At 45.9% G+C, this 23,969-nt stretch overlaps 1 protein-coding gene across 1 annotated transcript in view; it reads left to right on the forward strand.

Moving 5' to 3' along the window:
* The window catches only part of DNAH6 (dynein axonemal heavy chain 6), a 381,291-nt gene that overhangs the window by 9,274 nt on the left and 348,048 nt on the right, over nucleotides 1-23,969 (forward strand). The window contains exons 2-7 of the mRNA XM_040418030.1: nucleotides 16,574-16,822; nucleotides 18,003-18,179; nucleotides 18,438-18,697; nucleotides 19,520-19,787; nucleotides 21,330-21,464; nucleotides 23,178-23,301. Coding sequence (XP_040273964.1) covers nucleotides 16,580-16,822; nucleotides 18,003-18,179; nucleotides 18,438-18,697; nucleotides 19,520-19,787; nucleotides 21,330-21,464; nucleotides 23,178-23,301 — 1,207 coding nt within the window. The 5' untranslated portion in view covers nucleotides 16,574-16,579. The remainder of the gene's footprint in view (nucleotides 1-16,573; nucleotides 16,823-18,002; nucleotides 18,180-18,437; nucleotides 18,698-19,519; nucleotides 19,788-21,329; nucleotides 21,465-23,177; nucleotides 23,302-23,969) is intronic.

Here is a 23,969-nt window from a genome sequence, read left to right on the forward strand (position 1 = left end):
GAGACTCTAATGGCAGAGCCATGCGTGAGAGACTCTAATGGCAGAGCCATATGTAACACTACAAGTGAGAAGCCATGTGTGAGAGACTAATGGCGGAGCCATGCGTGAGAGACTCTAATGGCAGAGTCATATGTGTAACACTAAAAGGGAGAAGCCATGCGTGAGAGACTAATGGCAGAGTCTTATGTAACGCTAAAAGGGAGAAGCCATGCGTGAGAGACTCTAATGGCAGTCATATGTGTAACACTAAAAGGGAGAAGCCATGCGTGAGAGACTAATGGCGGAGTCATATGTAACACCAAAAGGGAGAAGCCATGCGTGAGAGACTCTAATGGCGGAGCCATGCGTGAGAGACTCTAATGGCGGAGTCATATGTGTAACACTAAAAGGGAGAAGCCATGCGTGAGAGACTAATGGCAGAGTCTTATGTAACGCTAAAAGGGAGAAGCCATGCGTGAGAGACTCTAATGGCAGAGTCATATGTGTAACACTAAAAGGGAGAAGCCATGCGTGAGAGACTAATGGCGGAGTCATATGTAACACCAAAAGGGAGAAGCCATGCGTGAGAGACTCTAATGGCGGAGCCATGCGTGAGAGACTCTAATGGCGGAGTCATATGTGTAACACTAAAAGGGAGAAGCCATGCGTGAGAGACTAATGGCGGAGTCATATGTAACACCAAAAGGGAGAAGCCATGCGTGAGAGACTCTAATGGCGGAGCCATGCGTGAGAGACTATAATGGCGGAGTCATATGTAACACCAAAAGGGAGAAGCCATGCGTGAGAGACTCTAATGGCGGAGCCATGCGTGAGAGACTCTAATGGCAGAGCCATATGTGTGACACTAAAACGGAGAAGCCATGCGTGAGAGACTAATGGCGGAGTCATGTGTGTAAAAACTAAAACAGAGAAGCCATGCGTGAGAGACTCTAATGGCGAAGCCATGCGTGAGAGACTCTAATGGCGGAGTCATATGTGTAACACTAAAAGGGAGAAGCCATGCGTGAGAGACTAATGGCGGAGTCATATGTGTAACACTAAAAGGGAGAAGCCATGCGTGAGAGACTAATGGCGGAGTCATATGTAACACCAAAAGGGAGAAGCCATGCGTGAGAGACTCTAATGGCGGAGCCATGCGTGAGAGACTATAATGGCGGAGTCATATGTAACACCAAAAGGGAGAAGCCATGCGTGAGAGACTCTAATGGCGGAGCCATGCGTGAGAGACTCTAATGGCGGAGCCATATGTGTGACACTAAAACGGAGAAGCCATGCGTGAGAGACTAATGGCGGAGTCATGTGTGTAAAAACTAAAACAGAGAAGCCATGCGTGAGAGACTCTAATGGCGAAGCCATGCGTGAGAGACTCTAATGGCGGAGTCATATGTGTAACACTAAAAGGGAGAAGCCATGCGTGAGAGACTCTAATGGCGGAGTCATATGTGTAACACTAAAAGGGAGAAGCCATGCGTGAGAGACTAATGACGGAGTCATATGTAACACCAAAAGGGAGAAGCCATGCGTGAGAGACTCTAATGGCGGAGCCATGCGTGAGAGACTCTAATGGCGGAGTCATATGTAACACCAAAAGGGAGAAGCCATGCGTGAGAGACTCCAATGGCGGAGCCATGCGTGAGAGACTCTAATGGCGGAGCCATATGTGTGACACTAAAACGGAGAAGCCATGCGTGAGAGACTAATGGCGGAGTCATATGTGTAAACCTAAAAACGGAGAAGCCATGCGTGAGAGACTCTAATGGCGAAGCCACGCGTGAGAGGCTCTTATGGCGGAGTCATGTGTGTAAAACTAAAACTGAGAACCATGCGTGAGAGACTCTAATGGCAGAGCCATGTGTGAGAGACTAATGGCGGAGTCATATGTGTAAACCTAAAAACGGAGAAGCCATGCGTGAGAGGCTCTAATGGCGGAGCCATATGTGTAAAACTAAAACGGAGAAGCCATGCGTGAGAGACTAATGGCGGATTTTTTTTTATTATTTTTTTTATTATTATTATTATTATTATTATTATTTTATTTATTTTTTTAAACCACTTATGCAGCACCAGTATGACTTGGGGACTCGCATGACCATGACCCTCTCCGACAATAAACCTAGGACGCTAACCAGCCTACAACCATATTGTACCCCTAACGAACAACATGAAGAACGGTCATTGGGCCCCCTGAAGCCAAGAGATTGACCTGGATGACCTTACAGTGACGATAAGTAATTAAAACGTGAGCCAGACCTAATGGAAAATGCATAGACATTAGTGATCCGAACCACTTGCATGAACGAAACATTACCCAACTGCGAAATTGAAACAGATGGGAGAAAAACAAGAGCCAGGGGCATTGCAGTTCGCTAAGAAAAGACCCTCTTTGTGACAAAGGAATGAACAACATAGTAAGAACTTACTCCTATTGGCCCACTGTCTGCTAGGGAGCTATTTGGTTAACTGGGGTGGGAGATCAATCTGAGTGAATGCGAACCAGAAGTAAAGGAGACCAGTCTAAGTGAATGCAAACCAGGATTAAAGAACACCACCCATTATTATTATTTTTTTCCCTTTTCTCCTCTCTCTTCCCCCCAAGTAAACAGAAAAAGGTAGGCCTAAGGAATGTAACAAACCACCGAGGAAAGAAACGTAAGCCTGAAAAGAAAGCGGCTATCTTATCGGAAGAGCAGTATCAGAGTGGTGTGCTGATAGCCCTAGTAAGAATACTGAGTAACCATTATGTAGTAATGAAAAGCTTTAAGTGGAAGCAGAGTATAACACATGATGTAAGAACAAGTGGGTGAATGCAGCTCTGGATGTGAGTGGTGCCTAAAAACATGGTATGGGCACAGCTCTGTGTATGAGGAGCATGGTATAAAGCAGCCGTATGAATGAAATCTGAAAGTGAGCAGAGTATTAATGTAATGCAACAGCGGACGCATGAACGCAGCTCTAGTAGTGAATGGCGTATAGGACAAAATGTAAATGCAGACACACGGACGTAGCTTTGAAGGTAACAATCCTAACCACGATCATTTGACCATTGAAGCCCAACCCCCTTCGCCCCAGAGCGCTACAAGTCACGGACCGTGTAACCAAGTCCAATCCTACCGTGAATGCCAGCACTCGCCTGGCACCTTCTGCCATTGCCCAGGCGCAACCGAACCTCCACATGATGCTGCAGGTGTTTTTTTTGTTTTTTTTAAATCATCGACCATTGATCCACATTTACCATCACTCAAACCAAGCACGCGTAGCTTGAGCCAACTGCAGACACGCGCCCCGCATGTAACACAGGTATCGGAAAACATACAACCATGCCCACTCTAAGCACATGCTACCCCAAAACTGTATGCAGTGGCCCCACTAGGCCTCTGAATAGCCAGACAAACAATACAAACAACCATGGTTCGACCATTAGCGCCCAAACTCTGCTTCATCCCAGAGCGCTACATGTCGCGGACCGCAGCGTGGGTCCCGTACAAACAACTCTGATCCTACCATGAATACCAGCGCCCTCCTGAGCCATTCTGCCGTCACCCAGCCGTAAAGAACCTCCACACCATGCTGCTGTATCCTAGAGCTGAGCCAGAGGTAGTGAAATCAGCTGAATCATCGTCAGCCTGGGCCCACAGGTGCCTATAAATAGCCTAGTAATCATCCAGCCTGGGCCCACAGGTGTGTGTAATTAGCCTTGTAATCAGCCAGCCTGGGCCCACAGGTGCGTGTAATTAGCCTTGTAATCAGCCAGCCTGGGCCCACAGGTGCGTGTAATTAGCCTTGTAATCAGCCTCCCCTCCCACAAATGCAGCAATATATTTGCTTAATACATATATATATACAGTACAGACCAAAAGTTTGGACACACCTTCTCATTCAAAGAGTTTTCTTTATTTTCATGACTATGAAGGCATCAAAACTATGAATTAACACATGTGGAATTATATTCATAACAAACAAGTGTGAAACAACTGAAAATATGTCATATTCTAGGTTCTTCAAAGTAGCCACCTTTTGCTTAGATTACTGCTTTGCACACTCTTGGCATTCTCTTGATGAGCTTCAAGAGGTAGTCCCCTGAAATGGTCTTCCAACAGTCTTGAAGGAGTTCCCAGAGATGCTTAGCACTTGTTGGCCCTTTTGCCTTCACTCTGCGGTCCAGCTCACCCCAAACCATCTCGATTGGGTTCAGGTCCGGTGACTGTGGAGGCCAGGTCATCTGGCGCAGCACCCCATCACTCTCCTTCATGGTCAAATAGCCCTTACTTTCAAAGTTTTCCCAATTTTTCGGCTGACTGACTGACCTTCATTTCTTAAAGTAATGATGGCCACTCGTTTTTCTTTACTTAACTGCTTTTTTCTTGCCATAATACAAATACTAACAGTCTATTCAGTAGGACTATCAGCTGTGTATCCACCTGACTTCTCCTCAACGCAACTGATGGTCCCAACCCCATTTATAAGGCAAGAAATCCCACTTATTAAACCTGACAGGGCACACCTGTGAAGTGAAAACCATTTCAGGGGACTACCTCTTGAAGCTCATCAAGAGAATGCCAAGAGTGTGCAAAGCAGTAATCCAAGCAAAAGGTGGCTACTTTGAATAGCCTAGAATATGACATATTTTCAGTTGTTTCACACTTGTTTGTTATGTATATAATTCCACATGTGTTAATTCATAGTTTTGATGCCTTCAGTGTGAATCTACAATTTTCATAGTCATGAAAATAAAGAAAACTCTTTGAATGAGAAGGTGTGTCCAAACCTTTGGTCTGTACTGTATATATATATATATATATATATATATATATATACACTGCTCAAAAAAATAAAGGGAACACTTAAACAACACAATGTAACTCCAAGTCAATCACACTTCTGTGAAATCAAACTGTCCACTTAGGAAACAACACTGAGTGACAATCAATTTCACATGCTGTTGTGCAAATGGGATAGACAACAGGTGGAAATTATAGGCAATTAGCAAGACACCCCCAATTAAGGAGTGGTTCTGCAGGTGGTGATCACAGACCACTTCTCAGTTCCTATGCTTCCTGGCTGATGTTTTGGTCACTTTTGAATGCTGGCGGTGCTTTCACTCTAGTGGTAGCATGAGACGGAGTCTACAACCCACACAAGTGGCTCAGGTAGTGCAGCTTATCCAGGATGGCACATCAATGCGAGCTGTGGCAAGAAGGTTTGCTGTGTCTGTCAGCGTAGTGTCCAGAGCATGGAGGCGCTACCAGGAGACAGGCCAGTACATCAGGAGACGTGGAGGAGGCCGTAGGAGGGCAACAACCCAGCAGCAGGACCGCTACCTCCGCCTTTGTGCAAGGAGGAACAGGAGGAGCACTGCCAGAGCCCTGCAAAATGACCTCCAGCAGGCCACAAATGTGCATATGTCTGCTCAAACGGTCAGAAACAGACTCCATGAGGGTGATATGAGGGCCCGACGTCCACAGGTGGGGGTTGTGCTTACACCCCAACACCTTGCAGGACGTTTGGCATTTGCCAGAGAACACCAAGATTGGCAAATTCGCCACTGGCACCCTGTGCTCTTCACAGATGAAAGCAGGTTCACACTGAGCACATGTGACAGACATGACAGAGTCTGGAGACGCCGTGGAGAATGTTCTGCTGCCTGCAACATCCTCCAGCATGACCGGTTCGGCATTGGGTCATTAATGGTGTGGGGTGGAATTTCTTTGGAGGGCCGCACAGCCCTCCATGTGCTCGCCAGAGGTAGCCTGACTGCCATTAGGTACCGAGATGAGATCCTCAGACCCCTTGTGAGACCATATGCTGGTGCGGTTGGCCCTGGGTTCCTCCTAATGCAAGAAAATGCTAAACCTCATGTGGCTGGAGTGTGTCAGCAGTTCCTGCAAGACGAAGGAGTTGATGCTATGGACTGGCCCGCCCGTTCCCCAGACCTGAATCCAATTGAGCACATCTGGGACATCATGTCTCACTCTATCCACCAACGTCTCGTTGCACCACAGACTGTCCAGGAGTTGGCAGATGCTTTAGTCCAGGTCTGGGAGGAGATCCCTCAGGAGACCGTCCGCCACCTTATCAGGAGCATGCACAGGCGTTGTAGGGAGGTCATACAGGCACGTGGAGGCCACACACACTACTGAGCCTCATTTTGACTTGTTTTAAGGACATTACATCAAAGTTGGATCAGCCTGTAGTGTGTTTTTCCACTTTAATTTTCAGTGTGACTCCAAATCCAGACCTCCATGGGTTGAAAAATTTGATTTCCACTTTTTTATTTTTGTGTGATTTTGTTGTCAGCACATTCAACTATGTAAAGAACAAAGTATTTCAGAAGAATATTTAATTAATTCAGATCTAGGATGTGTTATTTTTGTGTTCCCTTTATTTTTTTGAGCAGTGTATATATAAAAAACAGCAGTGTGTGTATATATATATATATATATATATATATATATATATACTGTATATATTGTGACACAGTGAGAGGTTTGGTCTGGGAAAACAGGTATTTTCCTCCCAGCATGTGCTGCTGGGCTGATTTACAGCCAGGTGAGGTCACATACCGGACCTGATTTTAAGTGCTGGTCCAGGTTTTGGCAGCACCTGGCTGTCCTTAAAGGGTTTCTGTCACCCTGCAAAACTGATTTTTTTTTTTTTGGCTAGTTAGATTCCTCATAGTGCGATATAGCATAATATAATGCTCTTACTTACTTTGATGCGGCCGATTCTTTATAAAACGAACTTTTATAATATGTAAATGAGTGCTCTACCAGCAAGTAGGGCGTCTACTTGCTGGTAGCTGCTGCAGAAATCCGCCCCCTCGCCGTCTTGATTGACAGGGCCAGCCGTGATCTCCTCCTCCGGCCGGCCCTGACAGTAATTCAAAAATCGCGCGCCTCGCGTCATTCGGCGCAGGCGCTCTGAGCTGAGGAGGCTCGTACCCTCAGCACTCCCTCAGTGCGCCTGCGCCGATGACGTCTTCTCTTTCGGTGATGTCATCGGCGCAGGCGCACTGAGGGAGTGCTGAGGATACGAGCCTCCTCAGCTCAGAGCGCCTGCGCCGAATGACGCGAGGCGCGCGATTTTTGAATTACTGACAGGGCCGGCCGGAGGAGGAGATCACGGCTGGCCCAGTCAATCAAGACGGCGAGGGGGCGGATTTCTGCAGCAGCTACCAGCAAGTAGACGCCCTACTTGCTGGTAGAGCCCTCATTTACATATTATAAAAGTTCGTTTTATAAAGAATCGGCCGCATCAAAGTAAGTAAGAGCATTATATTATGCTATATCGCACTATGAGGAATCTAACTAGCCAAAAAAAAAAAAATCAGTTTTGCAGGGTGACAGAAACCCTGTAAATAGGCAGCTGGGCTCAGAAGCGAGGTTTCTGTGTTGGGATCTGGGAGCCTTGTGTCAGGATCAAGGCTTGCTACCTGTTTGGCATAAAATCAGGTTGGTGCTGCTATGCTCAAGGACTCTTTGAGGCAGAATTGCCGCATGGTGCGAATTACCACCAAAACCGCAAGTTGACTTTTTGCTTGTTTATGACTGCTTGTTTTGTCACTTGCCTAAAGTGTGAATAAAACACTGAACTGTTTTATCCAAAGAACTTGTTGTTGCCTCTATACTGCGTCCGCTAATCCTGTCTACCAGAACGAAACCCCACAATTGGTGGAGGATGCGGGCAAAAGCAGTGGGGCTGGCGTGAACGCCAATATTTTGGGTTTCTGCATTTTTCAGGCATGGTTGTATGTCATACATTAAACCAGCTGTATTACAACCAGTGTGCCACAACAAAATGGAGGCTGTTGTGAAGGCCCTCATGGAGGCTAATCTGCAGCAGCGAGAGACAAACCTGCAGCAACGTGAGGCTAATAAGCAGCAGCAGGAGACTAACCAATTGCTGCTAGAACACGTGATGGCTTTGCAGACAGCAGGAGCAATCCTGAGCGTCCATGATGCCCGGAAAGCAGTCCATGCCGCGATTCCTAAGATGACCCCCGCAGACGACATCGAAACCTACCTTGCGATGTACGAGAAAGTGGCCATCAGGGAAAAGCTACCCTGTGACCAGAGGGCTGAGGTCGTCGATCTGTTGCTGGCATCCGATTCCCAGCGGGTGTATTTTGACTTGCCGGACGATCAAGCGGCTGACTACCAGAAAGTCAAGGGTGAGATTCTGGCAAGACTGGGGGTGAATATGTTGGTCCGGGCCCAGTGGGTGCATCAGTGGGGGTTCAACCCGGCTGAGCCTGCAAGACCCCAGTATGCTAGGCTGGATCGTCTGTTAGCCGATATATTCTATAGGGCTTTGCCATACCCTCTCCAGTACTGGATCCGGTCAGGTGTCTCCTGGCAATGATCTTGAGATGGTGGACCTGGTGGAACGCTAAAGGAGGGTTCTGATGGGGGGGGGGGGGCGGCAAACCCCGGAAATATCCACCCCCGGCCTGGAGATTTGAGCGGATAAAACCCGCCCGGGATGTACCCACGGCAGACCTGGTGTCTCTAACCACAGTGGCCAGTAGATGACCCACGAGTTGGCTGTTGCTACAAATCTACATTATGAACTCATAATAGGGAGCGACTTCCCGGGCTTCCTGGCACTGTGGCCTATCAGAGTAACTGATACCCATGAGGCAAGGGTAACCCTAGCAGAGTGGTCCGGCTCAGGGGGGAGACCAGAACCCTGGGAACCTGAGACCGAAGGGCAAGCGGTAGAGGTAACCACCACTTCGGTGGAAGAGGGGGAGACAACCCCGCTAAGTGTGATGGTGGGAGACGTGGAGGACTTGCCGCCAGGTCCTGAATATGCAGACCTCAATGTCTCCGGGGATATTTTTGGTACCGCCTAATTTCGGAACCCAACCCTATCCCGCGCCTGGGAAAATGTGTTAATAGTAGATAGTGAACCACAAGAACCTGGGGCAGAGTCAGTGTTTCCCCGTTTTGTGGTTCATCAGTATATGTTTTATTGGGTAAACCAGCTACGGGGTGAGCCTATTGAACAGTTGGTGGTCCCCAAGGCTTATCGCAAGCTTGTGTTAGATCTAGCCCACCGACACGTTCTCGGGGGTCACCTGGGGCTGCCGAAAACTCAGGATCGTATTCTACAGCAGTTTTACTGGCCCAGCATATTCAAAGAAGTGGAAGAGTTTTGTAAGTCTTGCGCGACCTGCCAGATAACTAGCCCCCAGCCACATTTCCGTAGTCCCCTAGTACTTCTCCCGATTATCGAAGTACCGTTTGACCGAATATCTATGGAGCTCATAGGCCCAGTGCCGAAGTCCGCCAGAGGGCATCAACACATCTTAGTCATTCTAAACTACGTCACTCGGTAACAGGAGGTGGTGCCACTGCAACATACCTCAGCCAAACTCATAGCTAAGGAGTTAATGGAGATGTTTTCACGAGTGGGACTACCTAAAGAGGTTCTGACCGACCAAGGGACCCCTTTTATGTCCAAGGTGATGAGGGAACTCTGTAAGTTGCTGCATATAAAACAACTATGGACGTTTGTTTACCATCCGCAAACGGACGGTCTGGTAGAACGGTTTAACCAAACATTAAAAATATGTTGAAAAAGGTAGTTTCTAAAGATGGGAAGGGCTGGGACCTCCTTCTTCCCTATCTCATGTTCGCAGTGCGAAAGGTACCCCAGGCCTCTACTGGGTTCTCGCCCTTCAAACTGCTATATGGCAGACACCCTCGCGGTCTCTTGGATGTGGCCAAAGTGGCGTGGGAACAACAACCTACTCCACATAAAAGTCTCATTGAGTAAGTTACCCAGATGCAAGATCGGATAGAGACAGTGTTGCCTCTTGTTAGGGAGCATATGGAGGCAGCTCAGCGAGCCCAGAGTCGGGTCTATAATCGGCAGGCTTGGTCCGGATCTCTAACCCAGGTGATCGGGTTTTGGTTCTGCTTTCGACTATGGACAGTAAGTTCCTGGCTAGGTGGCAGGGGCCCTACGAGGTACACCAGCCAGGGCGGCGAAATCCGGAGCAGGTTTACCATGTGAATTTACTCAAACCGTGGAAAGATAGGATAACCTGTACAGAAGACAGCCCGCCGCCGGGTTTTCTAGGAGAAAAGGTACTGGCCCCTCTGTCTGATGCAAGAGAGGCGGCTGCCACAGTAAAAATTGCTGACAGCCTCTCCTCTAAACAGACTCAGCAGGCCAGAGAGTTTGTTAGTCGGAACACGGATGTGTTCTCGGACCTCCCTAGACGCACTTCCATAATCCAGCATGACATTGTCACTGAGCCTCAGGCAAAAGTCTGATTAAAACCATACCTGGTACCCGAGGCTCGGCGACAAGCCATATTGGAGGAGGTGCAGCTAATGTTGCAGCTAGTCGTCATTGAGGAGTCAAAAAGTGAGTGGGCCAGTCCTATAATATTGATACCTAAGCAGGACGGGACATTGCGGTTTTGTAACTACTTTCGAAAACTTAACAAGGTTTCCAAGTTTGATGCGTATCCCATGCCCCGGGTGGATAAGCTCATCGAGAGATTAGGACAAGCCTAACGATATGGAATTGGCCCCGACCTCTCACCACTAGGCAAATAAAGTAATTCCTGGGAATGGTGGGCTATTACATGAGGTTTGTTCCCTACTTTGCTACTCTAGCCGCGCCCTTGACAGTACTCTTAAAGGGACACAAGTCAACGATGGTTCGCTGGGATGATCGGGCAGAAGAGGCTTTCTCCGCTTTGAAGTCGGCCCTGTGCGGGTCCCCGGTTTTGGTGATGCCCAACTGTCTCAGGAAGTCAACGGGGAGGAGCATCCCATTGTCTTCCTCAGCCGTAAGCTCACCCCAGCCGAGACCCGGTATACTATAGTGGAGAGAGTGCCTGGCTATCAAGTGGGCACTAGAATCTTTCCACTATTTATTGGGGAGAAAATTCTGCCTGGTGACTGACCACTCTCCTCTCAAGTGGATGAGCCAGGCCAAGGACAGAAATGCCCGAGTCACCCGATGGTTTCTCTCCCTACAAAACTTTAAGTTTTCGGTGGAACACAGGGCAGGCCAGTTACAGGGTAACGTGGATGCCCTGTCCCGGAGACACTGTCTGGCGTGTGTTCACCCCCTCAGGGTTGAAGAAAGGGGGGGTATGTGACACAGTGAGAAGTTTGGTCTGGAAAAACAGGTATTTTCCTCCCAGCATATGCTGCTAGGCTGATTTACAGCCAGGTGAGGTCAAATATTGGACTGATTTTAAGTGTCCTTTCCGGGTTTTGGCAGCACCTGGCTTTCCTTAAATAGCCAGCTGTGCTCAGAAGCGAGGTCTCTGTGTTGGGATCTGGCAGACTTGTGTCTGGATGAAGGCTTGCTACCTTTTTGGCTTGAAAATAGGTTGTTGCTGCTATGCTCAAGGACTTTGAGGCAGAATTGCCACATGGTGTGAATTACCACCAACACCGCAAGGTGACTTTTTGCTTGTTTACGACTACTTATCACTTGCCTAAAGTGTAAATAAAACACTGAACTGTTTGATCCAAATAACTTTTTATTGCCTGTATACTTCGTCCGCTAATCCTGTCTACCAGAGCGAAACCCCACAATATATATAAAATATGGGTAAACAATCCCACATTTAAGTGCAAATGTGTTTCTAGTCCTTTAATTTTTTCTTAATTAGGGCTCATGGACATGAACGTAATGGCTCAGTGGCAGTATTGTGGAACACAAATGACGGGTCCGCAATCCGCCAGATACAGCGAAAGATAGGACATGTGTTTTGCGAAGCGGATGCACGGATCGGAAGTCCAAAGAAGCTCTATAAAGTGCTAATGTGAGCTTTCGGGTCCATGCCTCCACAACGCAAAAAACATGTCCTATCTTTTGCTGTATCTGGCAGCTTGCGGATCCATTCGAGTCAATGGGTCTGCATCTGCAGCACGGAGTGCACAGGGCCGGTGCTCGTGCATTGTGGATCCCTATTTTCAGTTCTCAGCATGGGCACAGAGCCCTTACATTCATGGGCCCTTTAAGGGGGCTCAGAATAGGTCATCGATATCTGATCGGCGGAGGTCCAACACCTGACACCCCCGCCGATCAGCTGGTTGAAGAAAAGGCACGTGCAGTGGGTGCGTGCCATTTCCTGTCTCTCTTCCTGCTCTCTTCCGATATGTCTATGGATATGATATGTCTATGATAAGCAGGAAGAGAGACAGGAGATGACCCATTGAAGTGAATGGGTCTGCATCCAAGCCTTAAAAAATGCGGCTCGGATGCAGAACCAAACCACATTTGTGTGCATGAGCCCTAACTAATAGAAATAACTGACGTGTGAACTCAGCCTAAGGAGTGCACAGCGCTATTCATTTAGAGATAATTATTTATATACTAGACATTAAGCCCGTTACAATAACAGGCGCTAGAACAGTAGTGCATAAACATTAGTAGGAATAGTCTATATTAAATGGCAAGGGAACATAACCACACTGACTGGTGGCTATGGCTGGTGGCCGAGACTGGCGGCTGTGGCTGAGACTGCTGGCACTGACTGGTGGCTGTGGCTGAGACTGTTGACACTGACTGGTGGCTGAAACTGGTGGCTGTGGCTGGTGGCTGTGGCTGAGACTACTGGCACTGACTGGTGGCTGAGACTGGTGGCTGAGATTGCTGGCTGTGGCTTAGACTGCTGGCACTGAGTGCCGGCTGTGGCTGAGAGTGCTGACTGCGGCTGGTGGCTGAGACTGCTGGCACTGAGTGCTGGCTGTAGCTGAGAATGCTGGCACTGACTGGTGGCTGAGACTGGCAGCTGTGGCTGGTGGCCGAGACTGGTGGCTGCGGCTGAGATTGCTGGCTGTGGCTTATGGCTGAGAATGCTGGCACTGAGTGCTGGCTGAGACTGCTGACTGCGGCTGGTGGCTGAGACTGCTGGCACTGACTGGTGGCTGTGGCTGAGACTGCTGGCACTGACTGTTGGCTGTGGCTGAGACTGCTGGCTGCGGCTTGTGGCTGAGACTGCTGGCACTAAGTGCTGGCTGTGGCTGAGACTGCTGGCACTGAGTGCTGGCTGTAGCTGAGACTGCTGGCACTGACTTGTGGCTGGTGGCACTGACTGATGTTTGAGATGTCTGGCACTGACTGGTGGCTGACACTAACTGGCACTGTGACTGGTGGCTGTGGCTGTACGACTGGCACTGACTGCTGGTAGCGACTGGTAGGTCAGACTGCTGACAGGGGCTTCTCTCTATATGACTTCTAGTGCTGTGACTGCCAAACAGAAATGGCGGCTGGTACTAACAAACAGAAATGGCGGCTGGTAGGTCAGACTGCTGACAGGGGCTCCTCTCTATATGGCTGATAGTGCTGGGACTGACGAACAGAAATGCCGGCTGGGACTGACGAACAGAAATGCCGGCTGGGACTGACAAACAGAAATGGTGGCGCTCTGACCCGCTTGCCGGCGTGCAGGTGTGGGCGGTGCAGGCGGCATGTGGAGCGCGGTGTCCTAATTGGTCAGCGCGCTGACGTGAACGGTGTGGGGGGCGTGTTATTATTAGGATTATTCCTGCAGTATAGAAATCTTTTGCTAGAGGTAGTTGTGCATTGTGTGTGCGTGTGTATATATATATTACTCTTTTTATGAGGCAAGGTAACCAAAAAATGGCTGTTCTGGCACATTATTATTTGTTTTTTTACAATGTTCATCTGACAGAGTAGATAATGTGATTTTTTTTATAGAGCAGGTCGTAACGATGCGGCGATACCTAGTCTATTTTAAAATTTTATTTTGGATTACACAATAATTTTTTTTTTTTAAATCATGTTTTTGTGTTTCCATTTTCTGAAAGCCATATTTATTTTATTTTTTGGGCGATTGTCTTAGGTAGGGTCTTTTTTTTTTGTTGGAAGAGATGATGGTTTGATTGGTACCATTTTGGGGCACATATTAATTTTTTATTGCTTGGTATTACACTTTTTGTGATGTAATGTGATAACAAATGGCTTTTTTAGCACTTTTTTTTTTTTTTTACGGCATTCACCAGACGGGTTGGATCACATACTATTTTTATATAGCAGGTTGTTACGGACACAGCGATGCCTAATATGTGCATTTTTTTATTTTTATTTTACACAATAAAAGCATTTATTTTTTTTAAATCATGTTTTTGTGTTTCCATTTTATAAAAGCCATATTTTTTTATTTTTGGGGCGATTGTCTTATGTAGGTTGCATTGGCGGATTATAATTGGGCGTTTGGGTATGTAGCCCCGGGCCCGGCATCGGCCCAACGCCAACCAAAACGCCCACAAACTACAGGGGGTGGGGGGCACGAGAGCGCATAGTTCCCTGCCCCGCCACCTATCACTGCCATAGGCTTCAAGCCTAGTAGGCCTGAGGCCTATGTGGTGGTAAAAGCCCGACGCGGCGTCCGTGGTGAAGTCATTGTGACGTACGCACACCTGCCTCACCAATTCGGACACAGCTATTAGCCTCTTTTTTTTTTTTTTTGTGTGTGTGTGCCAATTTTGGGGGGCAGAGGAGGTCATATTACTACAGAGACAGTGGGGGCAAATGTTTCCATGGGGGCAAATTACTTAATTGGGGGCAGTGTGGGGGCAAATTACTTAATTGGGGGCAGTGTGGGGGCAAATTACTTAATGAAAGGCAGTGTGAGGGCAAATTACTTAATGGGGGGCAGTGTAGGGGCACATTACTTAATTAAGGGCAGTGTGGGTGAAAATTACTTAATTGGGGGCAGTGTGGGTGCAAATTACTTAATGAAGAGCAGTGTGGAGGCAAATTACTTAATGAAGGGCAGTGTGGGGGCAAATTACTTAATGAAGGGCAGTGTCGAGGCAAATTACTTAATGGGGGCAGTGTGGGGGGTTATTACTTGATGGGGGCAGTGTGGGGGGCAAATTACTTTTGTGGGGGCAAACTACTACATGGGGAAAAGTGTGATGGGAATTACTATATGGGGGCAGTGTGGAAGAAATTACTGTATGGAGCAGTGGGGGGGGTAAATTACTGTATGTAGCAGTGGGGGAAATTGCTATATGGGGCAGTGTGGGGAAAATTACTATATGGAACAGTGTATGGGAAATTACTATATGGAGAAGTGTGGGGGAAATTACTATATGGGGGTAGTGTGGGAGAAATTATTACCGTATTTTTTATGTGGGGTAGTGCGTCTTATGGGGGGAATACTAATCAAGCACTTCCATTATGGAAGCGCTGATTAGTACCGATGGACCGTGAAGCGGTGAAAGCGCTATACTCACCTCTTCCTGGTCATCGGCGCTCTGCTGTGAAGGCTGCGCACATGTGAGGGCGCGTTGTTACCTCACACTGGGCGTTCCACACACAGCAGACTGAAGAGGAGGTTTACCTAGCGTGGGCGGTGAGGAGCGGCGGCATCCGGAGCAGGAAAGGTACCGGTAAGTGTTTTTTTAATTTTATTTCGGGGATGCATATGGGGCTGAAGAGAGGCATATGGGGGGCTAAAGAGAAGCATATGGGGGCTAAAGAGAGGCATATGGGGGGCTTAAGAGAGGCATATGGGCCTAAAGAGAGGCATATGGGGGCTGAAGAGAGGCATATAGGGGCTGATGAGAGGCATGGGGCTCTTATCTGAGGTCTTATTGAGGGTCATTCACATTGGGGTCTGAGCTGAGGTCCGATTGGGGGTCTGATCTGAGGTCTTATTGGGGTATTATTAACATTGGGGGTCTGATTGGTGGACTGACCTGCGGTGTAATGAAAAATATTTTTTTCTTATTGTTCCCCTCTAAAACATAGTTGCGTCTTATGGGCCGGAACATCTTATATGGCGAAAAATACGGTATATGGAGCAGTGTGAGGGAAATTACTATATGGAGCAGTGTGGGGGAAATTACTATATGGGGGCAGTGTGGGGGAAATTACTATATGTGGGTAGTGTGGGAGAAATTATTATATGGAGCAGTGTGGGGGAAATTACTATATGGGGGCAGTGTGGGGGAAATTACTATATGGGGCAGTGTGGGGGAAATTACTATATGGGGGCAGTGTGGGGGAAATTACTATATGGGGGCAGTGTGGGGGAAATTACTATATGGGGGCAGTGTGGGGGAAATTACTATATGGGGCAGTGTGGGGGAAATTACTATATTGGGGCAGTGTGGGGGAAATTACTATATGGGGGCAGTGCCAAGAGTGTGCAAAGCAGTAATCAAAGCAAAAGGTGGCTACTTTGAAGGACCTAGAATATGACATATTTTCAGTTGTTTCACACTTGTTTGTTATGTATATAATTCCACATGTGTTAATTCATAGTTTTGATGCCTTCATAGTCATGAAAATAAAGAAAACTCTTTGAATGAGAAGGTGTGTCCAAACTTTTGGTCTATACTGTATGTCCAAGGCAATCAGCTTGGCCTGTGTTTTTTTTTATTAACCAATGAAGGGTTTAATCTGATTGGTTGCTGACTGGGAACACTTTCACTTTGCCTGTAGTAGCTTTTATAAGGTTTTTAGTTTTAGATTTTCGCAAGAGCAAGATATGCAGTTATTTATTATATGTTGTGAATTTTTCAGTTGAATACAATGCCATTTTTCCAATACTTTTGTATTGCAGGTTGCAATGTCAGCCAACATTCCTCAAGGATCTCCATATATGTCTACACCATCACACATAAATGGGGCTCTAAGCTTGGAGCCAATGGAGTATATTCAGAGACCGGATTTGAGCAAGTTAAAAGACAGAATAATCTCCATAGCCCCAAAGCAGATAGTACTAAATCAAGAAGCCTTATTATTTAGCCATGACACAAAGGCACGAGCTAAAACGAGAAAAAGACAACAGACTGTTAAACTGGAACCCCTGGTAAGACTTAAAGGGAATGTAGAAAATGGCCAATTGTTTATATAAAACATATTTTCTTAAAGATATTTTAAGAATTTTTGGTGAAGTTTTTTTATTTCCCATGAAAAAAATATTTTAAATCATGAATTTTTCACACTGGTTACCTGAGCTGTGTATCTCTGCAGCTCTTCCAGAGTGACCCTTGACCTCTTAGCTGCTTCTCTAATTAGTGCTCTCCTTGCCTGGGCTATCAGTTTAGGTGGACGGCCAGGTAGGTTTGCAGTTGTGCTATACTTCTTCCATTTTCGGATGATGGATTGAACAGTGCTTCTTGATGTTCAGAGCTTGAGATATCTTTTTATAACCTAAGGCCTTGTTCACATTTCCATTTTTCACTGATGTGTGCTGTCCACATTTTCCAGACAGCATGTACCCATTTATTTTAATGTGTCTGTGCACATATCAGTATTTTTTTACTGACCGTGGGTCAGTAAAAAAAAAATCACGGAGGTTAGCACTACTTTGGTCCATGATACAGACCAAACATGCCCATTGAAGTCTCTGGGTCAGTGAAAATATCAGACACAACACGGTTGGCATCCGTGTTGCTACCGTTTTTCACTAACCACTGATAGGAAAATACTTTTCAGCTGAGCAGCCTCTGTGAAATATGGATGACACTCAGAGGATAAAAAAACGGAACACAGATGCTACGCAGATATCTTTACGGATGTCACACGGACTGATTTTTTCACAGATGTGCAACGGACATGGAAATGTGAATGAGGCCTAACCCTGCTTTACACTTCTCCACAACTTTAACCCTGACCTGTCTTGTGTGTTCCTTGGTTTTCATGATGCTGTTTGATCACTAATGTTCTCTAACACACCTCTGAGACCTTCACAGAACAGCTGTAGTTACATTGAGAATAAATTACAGGTGGACACTATTTACTAATTAGGTGACTTCTGAAGGCATTTGGTCATACTGGGTTTTATTTAGGGGTATCAGAGTACAGGGGTTGAATACAAATGCACAGCACACAGAAAAAATCTGTAAAAGTTAAAGTGGTTGGATACTTTTTCAAGGCACTGTATAACACAGGATCCACCATTCACAATTGAGAATGGTCTCATCTTATCTACTCCCTCTCCCTGTTGCATGTCTGTTAATACTTTATTTTCTTCACATATGTTAAAGCCTGTATTGAAAACATATCAGGAACAAAATCAACCTGAATATATATACCAAAAGAACAAAGAAGATCTGATAAGTCGAGGTGTACTTGTACGCCCACCTTCTGCAGAGAAGAAACTCCGAGCTGTCTCATCCACTGTAAGACTTCCTGACCTTCCCGATGATTTAAAAGAAAAGCAGGTGAGAAGTCACACGCGCTTTTGATCCATACTGTAGAACTCTACATGTCTAGATCATATAATATATCTAAGCTGATTTCCAGAGTCTAGCAAACCAAAGTAGGAATATATTTACATGTGGCAGACACGCTGTCGATTTTCCATCATAGAACTGCAGCGCGTATTACTGTACCAGCAAAGCAGAAATCCATGCAGTGCAAATTTTAAACCTTTATCTTATTACATCTTTATCATTAATATATATACTTTTATCCTTTAGTTACAGATGGACTTTAGTAGGACCATATCTCCTACTCCCCCAAAGCAGCCAAGGACAACTCTTTCAAGACCTAGCTCTTCTAAACGAGTCCCCTCCCCTCCATCTAGTGTGTTTGAGAGTGCAGAAGACATCATAAAGGCAGACATTAAAGACCCTCTGCAGATCATCGACATACTACTGGGAAATAAGAAGTTGGGCTTTCTTTATATGACTCCTGCTGTCCCCAAGTCTTCAGTTGAATATGATCCATATAACCTGAGGTAGATGCAAGAAACATTTTAAAAAGGACATGTAACTGCTTCTGACATGTCTTTTTAGTGAATACTTGTATTTCACATGAAATAATTTTAGAGCATTTTTTCTTACAAATCACCACTATGCCATTCCTCTGTTATTTCTTCTGAAATATATGAATACATTGACAACTAGCCGTTACCAGATTGGGGGTGGGTCCCTAAACAGTTTAACACTGTCGATTCAGTACTAGACTGCCTAAGGACAAATACCCTTTGACAAGGGGAATGGCAATGACCAATTGTCCATTTATTAATATATTTCAATAGTTCTGAGAAAAGTTGCTCCAGTATTAATATTTCATAGAGAATACAGGTATTCACTAAAACAGGCATGTCAGTAGAGCAGATAGGTCCTTGTTTAAAATACACTGAGTGGGGGGAACTTATCAAAGACTGCTGTTTATTCCCTGTCCCGCTGTAGGATGCTCTTAATTTATGATGAGGTGTGGGCCTTCTGGCAGTCTGTGCACCTAGATTGAAATATACTCCACCAACTAACTGGAGTACACTTCAGTCGTCATTTACGCCTGGAAATGTGCCAGGCCAATGGCCCCACCTACACCACACCTCTACCCCATCACTACCTAGTGGTGAGGCCGGCTTAGAAACACTGCACATGCCAAAATTTTGGTGTAAATGCATTCAAAAAGTCACAAACCTGGTACCTAGTTTTTGATGCCTTTGATGCAAACGTATTTTTTTTTGCTACAATATCCAGTTATTTATATATAATAAGTAATAATGTTTTTCCTTAATGTTGTCTATATTTTTGTCTCCTTTATGAAGAATTGTAAGCCATGAAAACATCAACAAACATGACTACTACACCATAAGTGACAGAGGAGTAACCCATATATGTAATGGAGATGTATTATTCTCAGAGCTGGAGCGCTGGAAGCAGGAATACCTTTACCATAAAGCACTCAAGAAGATTCCTACCTTTGCTCTCTTCAGAAAGTGGAAAGCGTTCACTGTATGGAGAAAAAATGTGCGTGCCAAGAAAATCAGTGAATGTCGCAAGGCCCTGCAGGAGAACCTGTTCATTGTGAATTCAGTATGTATCAAACTGGCTAGTTACCGAGTCTAATACACTGCTCAAAAAAATAAAGGGAACACAAAAATAACACATCCTAGATCTGAATTAATTAAATATTCTTCTGAAATACTTTGTTCTTTACATAGTTGAATGTGCTGACAACAAAATCACACAAAAATTTAAAAATGGAAATCAAATTTTTCAACCCATGGAGGTCTGGATTGGGAGTCACACTGAAAATTAAAGTGGAAAAACACACTACAGGCTGATCCAACTTTGATGTAATGTCCTTAAAACAAGTCAAAATGAGGCTCAGTAGTGTGTGTGGCCTCCACGTGCCTGTATGACCTCCCTACAACGCCTATGAACGGGCGGGCCAGTCCATAGCATCAATGCCTTCGTCTTGCAGGAACTGCTGACACACTCCAGCCACATGAGGTCTAGCACTGTCTTGCATTAGGAGGAACCCAGGGCCAAACGCACCAGCATATGGTCTCACAAGGGGTCTGAGGATCTCATCTCGGTACCTAATGGTAGTCAGGCTACCTCTGGCGAGCACATGGAGGGCTGTGCGGCCCTCCAAAAAAATGCCACCCCACACCATTACTGACCCAATGCCGAACCGGTCATGCTGGAGGATGTTGCAGGCAGCAGAACGTTCTCCACGGCGTCTCCAGACTCTGTCACATGTGCTCAGTGTGAACCTGCTTTCATCTGTGAAGAGCACAGGGCGCCAGTGGCGAATTTGCCAATCTTGGTGTTCTCTGGCAAATGCCAAACGTCCTGCACGGTGTTGGGCTGTAAGCACAACCCCCACCTGTGGACGTCGGGCCCTCATATCACCCTCATGGAGTCTGTTTCTGACCGTTTGAGCAGACACATGCACATTTGTGGCCTGCTGGAGGTCATTTTGCACGGCTCTGGCAGTGCTCCTCCTGTTCCTCCTTGCACAAAGGCGGAGGTAGCGGTCCTGCTGCTGGGTTGTTGCCCTCCTACGGCCTCCTCCACATCTCCTTATGTACTGTCCTGTCTCCTGGTAGCGCCTCCATGCTCTGGACACTACGCTGACAGACACAGAAAACCTTCTTGCCACAGCTCGCATTGATGTGCCATCCTGGATAAGCTGCAATACCTGAGCCACTTGTGTGGGTTGTAGACTCAGTCTCATGCTACCACTAGAGTGAAAGCACCGCCAGCATTCAAAAGTGACCAAAACATCAGCCAGGAAGCATAGGAACTGAGAAGTGGTCTGTGATCACCACCTGCAGAACCACTCCTTTATTGGGGGTGTCTTGCTAATTGCCTATAATTTCCACCTGTTGTCTATCCCATTTGCACAACAGCATGTGAAATTGATTGTCACTCAGTGTTGCTTCCTAAGTGGACAGTTTGATTTCACAGAAGTGTGATTGACTTGGAGTTACATTGTGTTGTTTAAGTGTTCCCTTTATTTTTTTGAGCAGTGTATATATGTGTTGTAGATATGTATTCTCTCTTTATCTGTTTTATACCTATGGATAGAGAAGTAAGACTAATTGTTGTTGGTTTATCTCCATACAGTATCTGCGCCCTGCTCTCCTCAATGTACAAGAAATGTGTTACCGAATCAGTGACATGGGTCTGTGTCGTATTGAGAAGGGGTACACATATACCTTAAAAGAGTTTACACACATTCAATTTATACAGCTAGAGGAGGTATGTCCTGCTTTATAGTGTACAAACCGGATTCCAAAAAAGTTGGGACACTATACAAATTGTGAATAAAAACTGAATCTAATGATGTGGAGGTGCCAACTTCTAATATTTTATTCAGAATAGAACATAAATCACGGAACAAAAGTTTAGACTGAGAAAATGTACCATTTTAAGGGAAAAATATGTTGAATCAGAATTTCATGGTGTCAACAAATCCCCAAAAAGTTGGGACAAGGCCATTTTCACCACTGTGTGGCATCTCCCCTTCTTCTTACAACACTCAACAGACGTCTGGGGACCGAGGAGACCAGTTTCTCAAGTTTTGAAATAGGAATGCTCTCCCATTCTTGTCTAATACAGGCCTCTAACTGTTCAATCGTCTTGGGCCTTCTTTATTGCACCTTCCTCTTTATGATGCGCCAAATGTTCTCTATAGGTGAAAGATCTGGACTGCAGACTGGCCATTTCAGTACCCGGATCCTTCTCCTACGCAGCCATGATGTTGTGATTGATGCAGAATGTGGTCTGGCATTATCTTGTTGAAAAATGCAGGGTCTTCCCTGAAAGAGATGACGTCTGGATGGGAGCATATGTTGTTCTAGAACCTGAATATATTTTTCTGCATTGATGGTGCCTTTCCAGACATGCAAGCTGCCCTTGCCACACGCACTCATGCAACCCCATACCATCAGAGATGCAGGCTTCTGAACTGAGCGTTGATAACAACTTGGGTTGTCCTTGTCCTCTTTGGTCCGGATGACATGGCGTCCCAGATTTCCAACTTCGAATCGTGACTCGTCTGACCACAGAACAGTCTTCCATTTTGCCACACTCCATTTTAAATGATCCCTGGCCCAGTGAAAACGCCTGAGCTTGTGGATCTTGCTTAGAAATGGCTTCTTCTTTGCACTGTAGAGTTTCAGCTGGCAACAGCGGATGGCACGGTGGATTGTGTTCACTGACAATGGTTTCTGGGAGTATTCCTGAGCCCATTCTGTGATTTCCTTTACAGTAGCATTCCTGTTTGTGGTGCAGTGTCGTTTAAGGGCCCGGAGATCACGGGCATCCAGTATGGTTTTACGGCCTTGACCCTTACGCACAGAGATTGTTCCAGATTCTCTGAATCTTCGGATAATGTTATGCACAGTTGATAATGATAGATGCAAAGTCTTTGCAATTTTTCGCTGGGTAACACCTTTCTGATATTGCTCCACTATCTTTCTGCGCAACATTGTGGGAATTGGTGATCCTCTACCCATCTTGGCTTCTGAGAGACACTGCCACTCTGAGAAGCTCTTTTTATACCCAATCATGTTGCCAATTGACCTAATTAGTGTTAATTTGTCTTCCAGCTCTTCGTTATGCTCAAATTTACTTTTTCCAGCCTCTTATTGCTACTTGTCCCAACTTTTTTGAGATTTGTTGACACCGTGAAAATTGGAATCAACGTATTTTTCCTTTAAAATGATACATTTACTCGGATTAAACGTTTGATCTGTCATCTACGTTCTATTACAAATAAAATATTGACATTTGCCATCTCCACATCATTGCATTCAGTTTTTATTCACAATTTGTTTAGTGTCCCAACTTTTTGGGAATCCGGTTTGTATTTGTACTCAATTTTATGCTTTATTTGCAGTAATATATTATATATACAGTATATACACATACATTTCAGCACCTTAGCTGATGTCATTTTGTACTTCTTAGGTTGCCAGCCATCTATCTGAGTTCCGTGACCTGGCTAAAGAAGTTGTCAGAAGTGCTAGTAGAACCGCTTTATTGGAGGCCGGGTTTACACCAGATGACTACATGAATGATTCAGAGAATTCAGGTGACACAACATTTCCTATGTAAACTGCTTTACTGAATTCTTGAATGAGAGATATAGAAAACAAGCATGCTCATTCTTCGGTGCGCTCACTCAACTGTTTCATGATCTATAATGGAGACTATCACGTTGTAACGGAACGCCTAGCACCCCGACCGGGTACCTCCGTTGATAGTTGCTTCTAGTGCTTCCAGAGGACTCCAAGCACTCCACTTGACACCGTCAGCACTGCAGACCCCACGAACCGCCGAAGCTTGGTGGAGGTCTCGCCGTCTCCTCCCCACCCTGGACCTACGCCAAGGCTCCAGTGTGTGAACCTCTCCTAAATGCAGAGACAGGAACCAGGAACAAGCTCTTACAAGAGCTTATACTCAGGGGAGTATTATGATATAGCAATCCCCAAGAGTGTAGTTATCCCATCCCCCAAACATGAGCCAAGACTTCATAAAGGGGCAAAGCAGGAACTCTTTAATGGGTTATTTTTCAGCCTTTTATGCAGTTCTCCTAGCAAGGGACACTCCCCCTGGGGCCCTTGTAAAAGACTGTGACAGTTTATATTTTAGCCAATCACATGCATTTACAGTATTGAAACCCTTCCAGCAATTGTACACAAAATCCCCTTCCCTCTGTCTGTAACGCAATCAACAAAATACAATGAGCATTGTCTGAGA

The sequence above is a fragment of the Bufo bufo genome, chromosome 2 (genome assembly GCF_905171765.1).
Source record: "Bufo bufo chromosome 2, aBufBuf1.1, whole genome shotgun sequence".
Taxonomy (NCBI): Eukaryota; Metazoa; Chordata; class Amphibia; order Anura; family Bufonidae; genus Bufo; species Bufo bufo.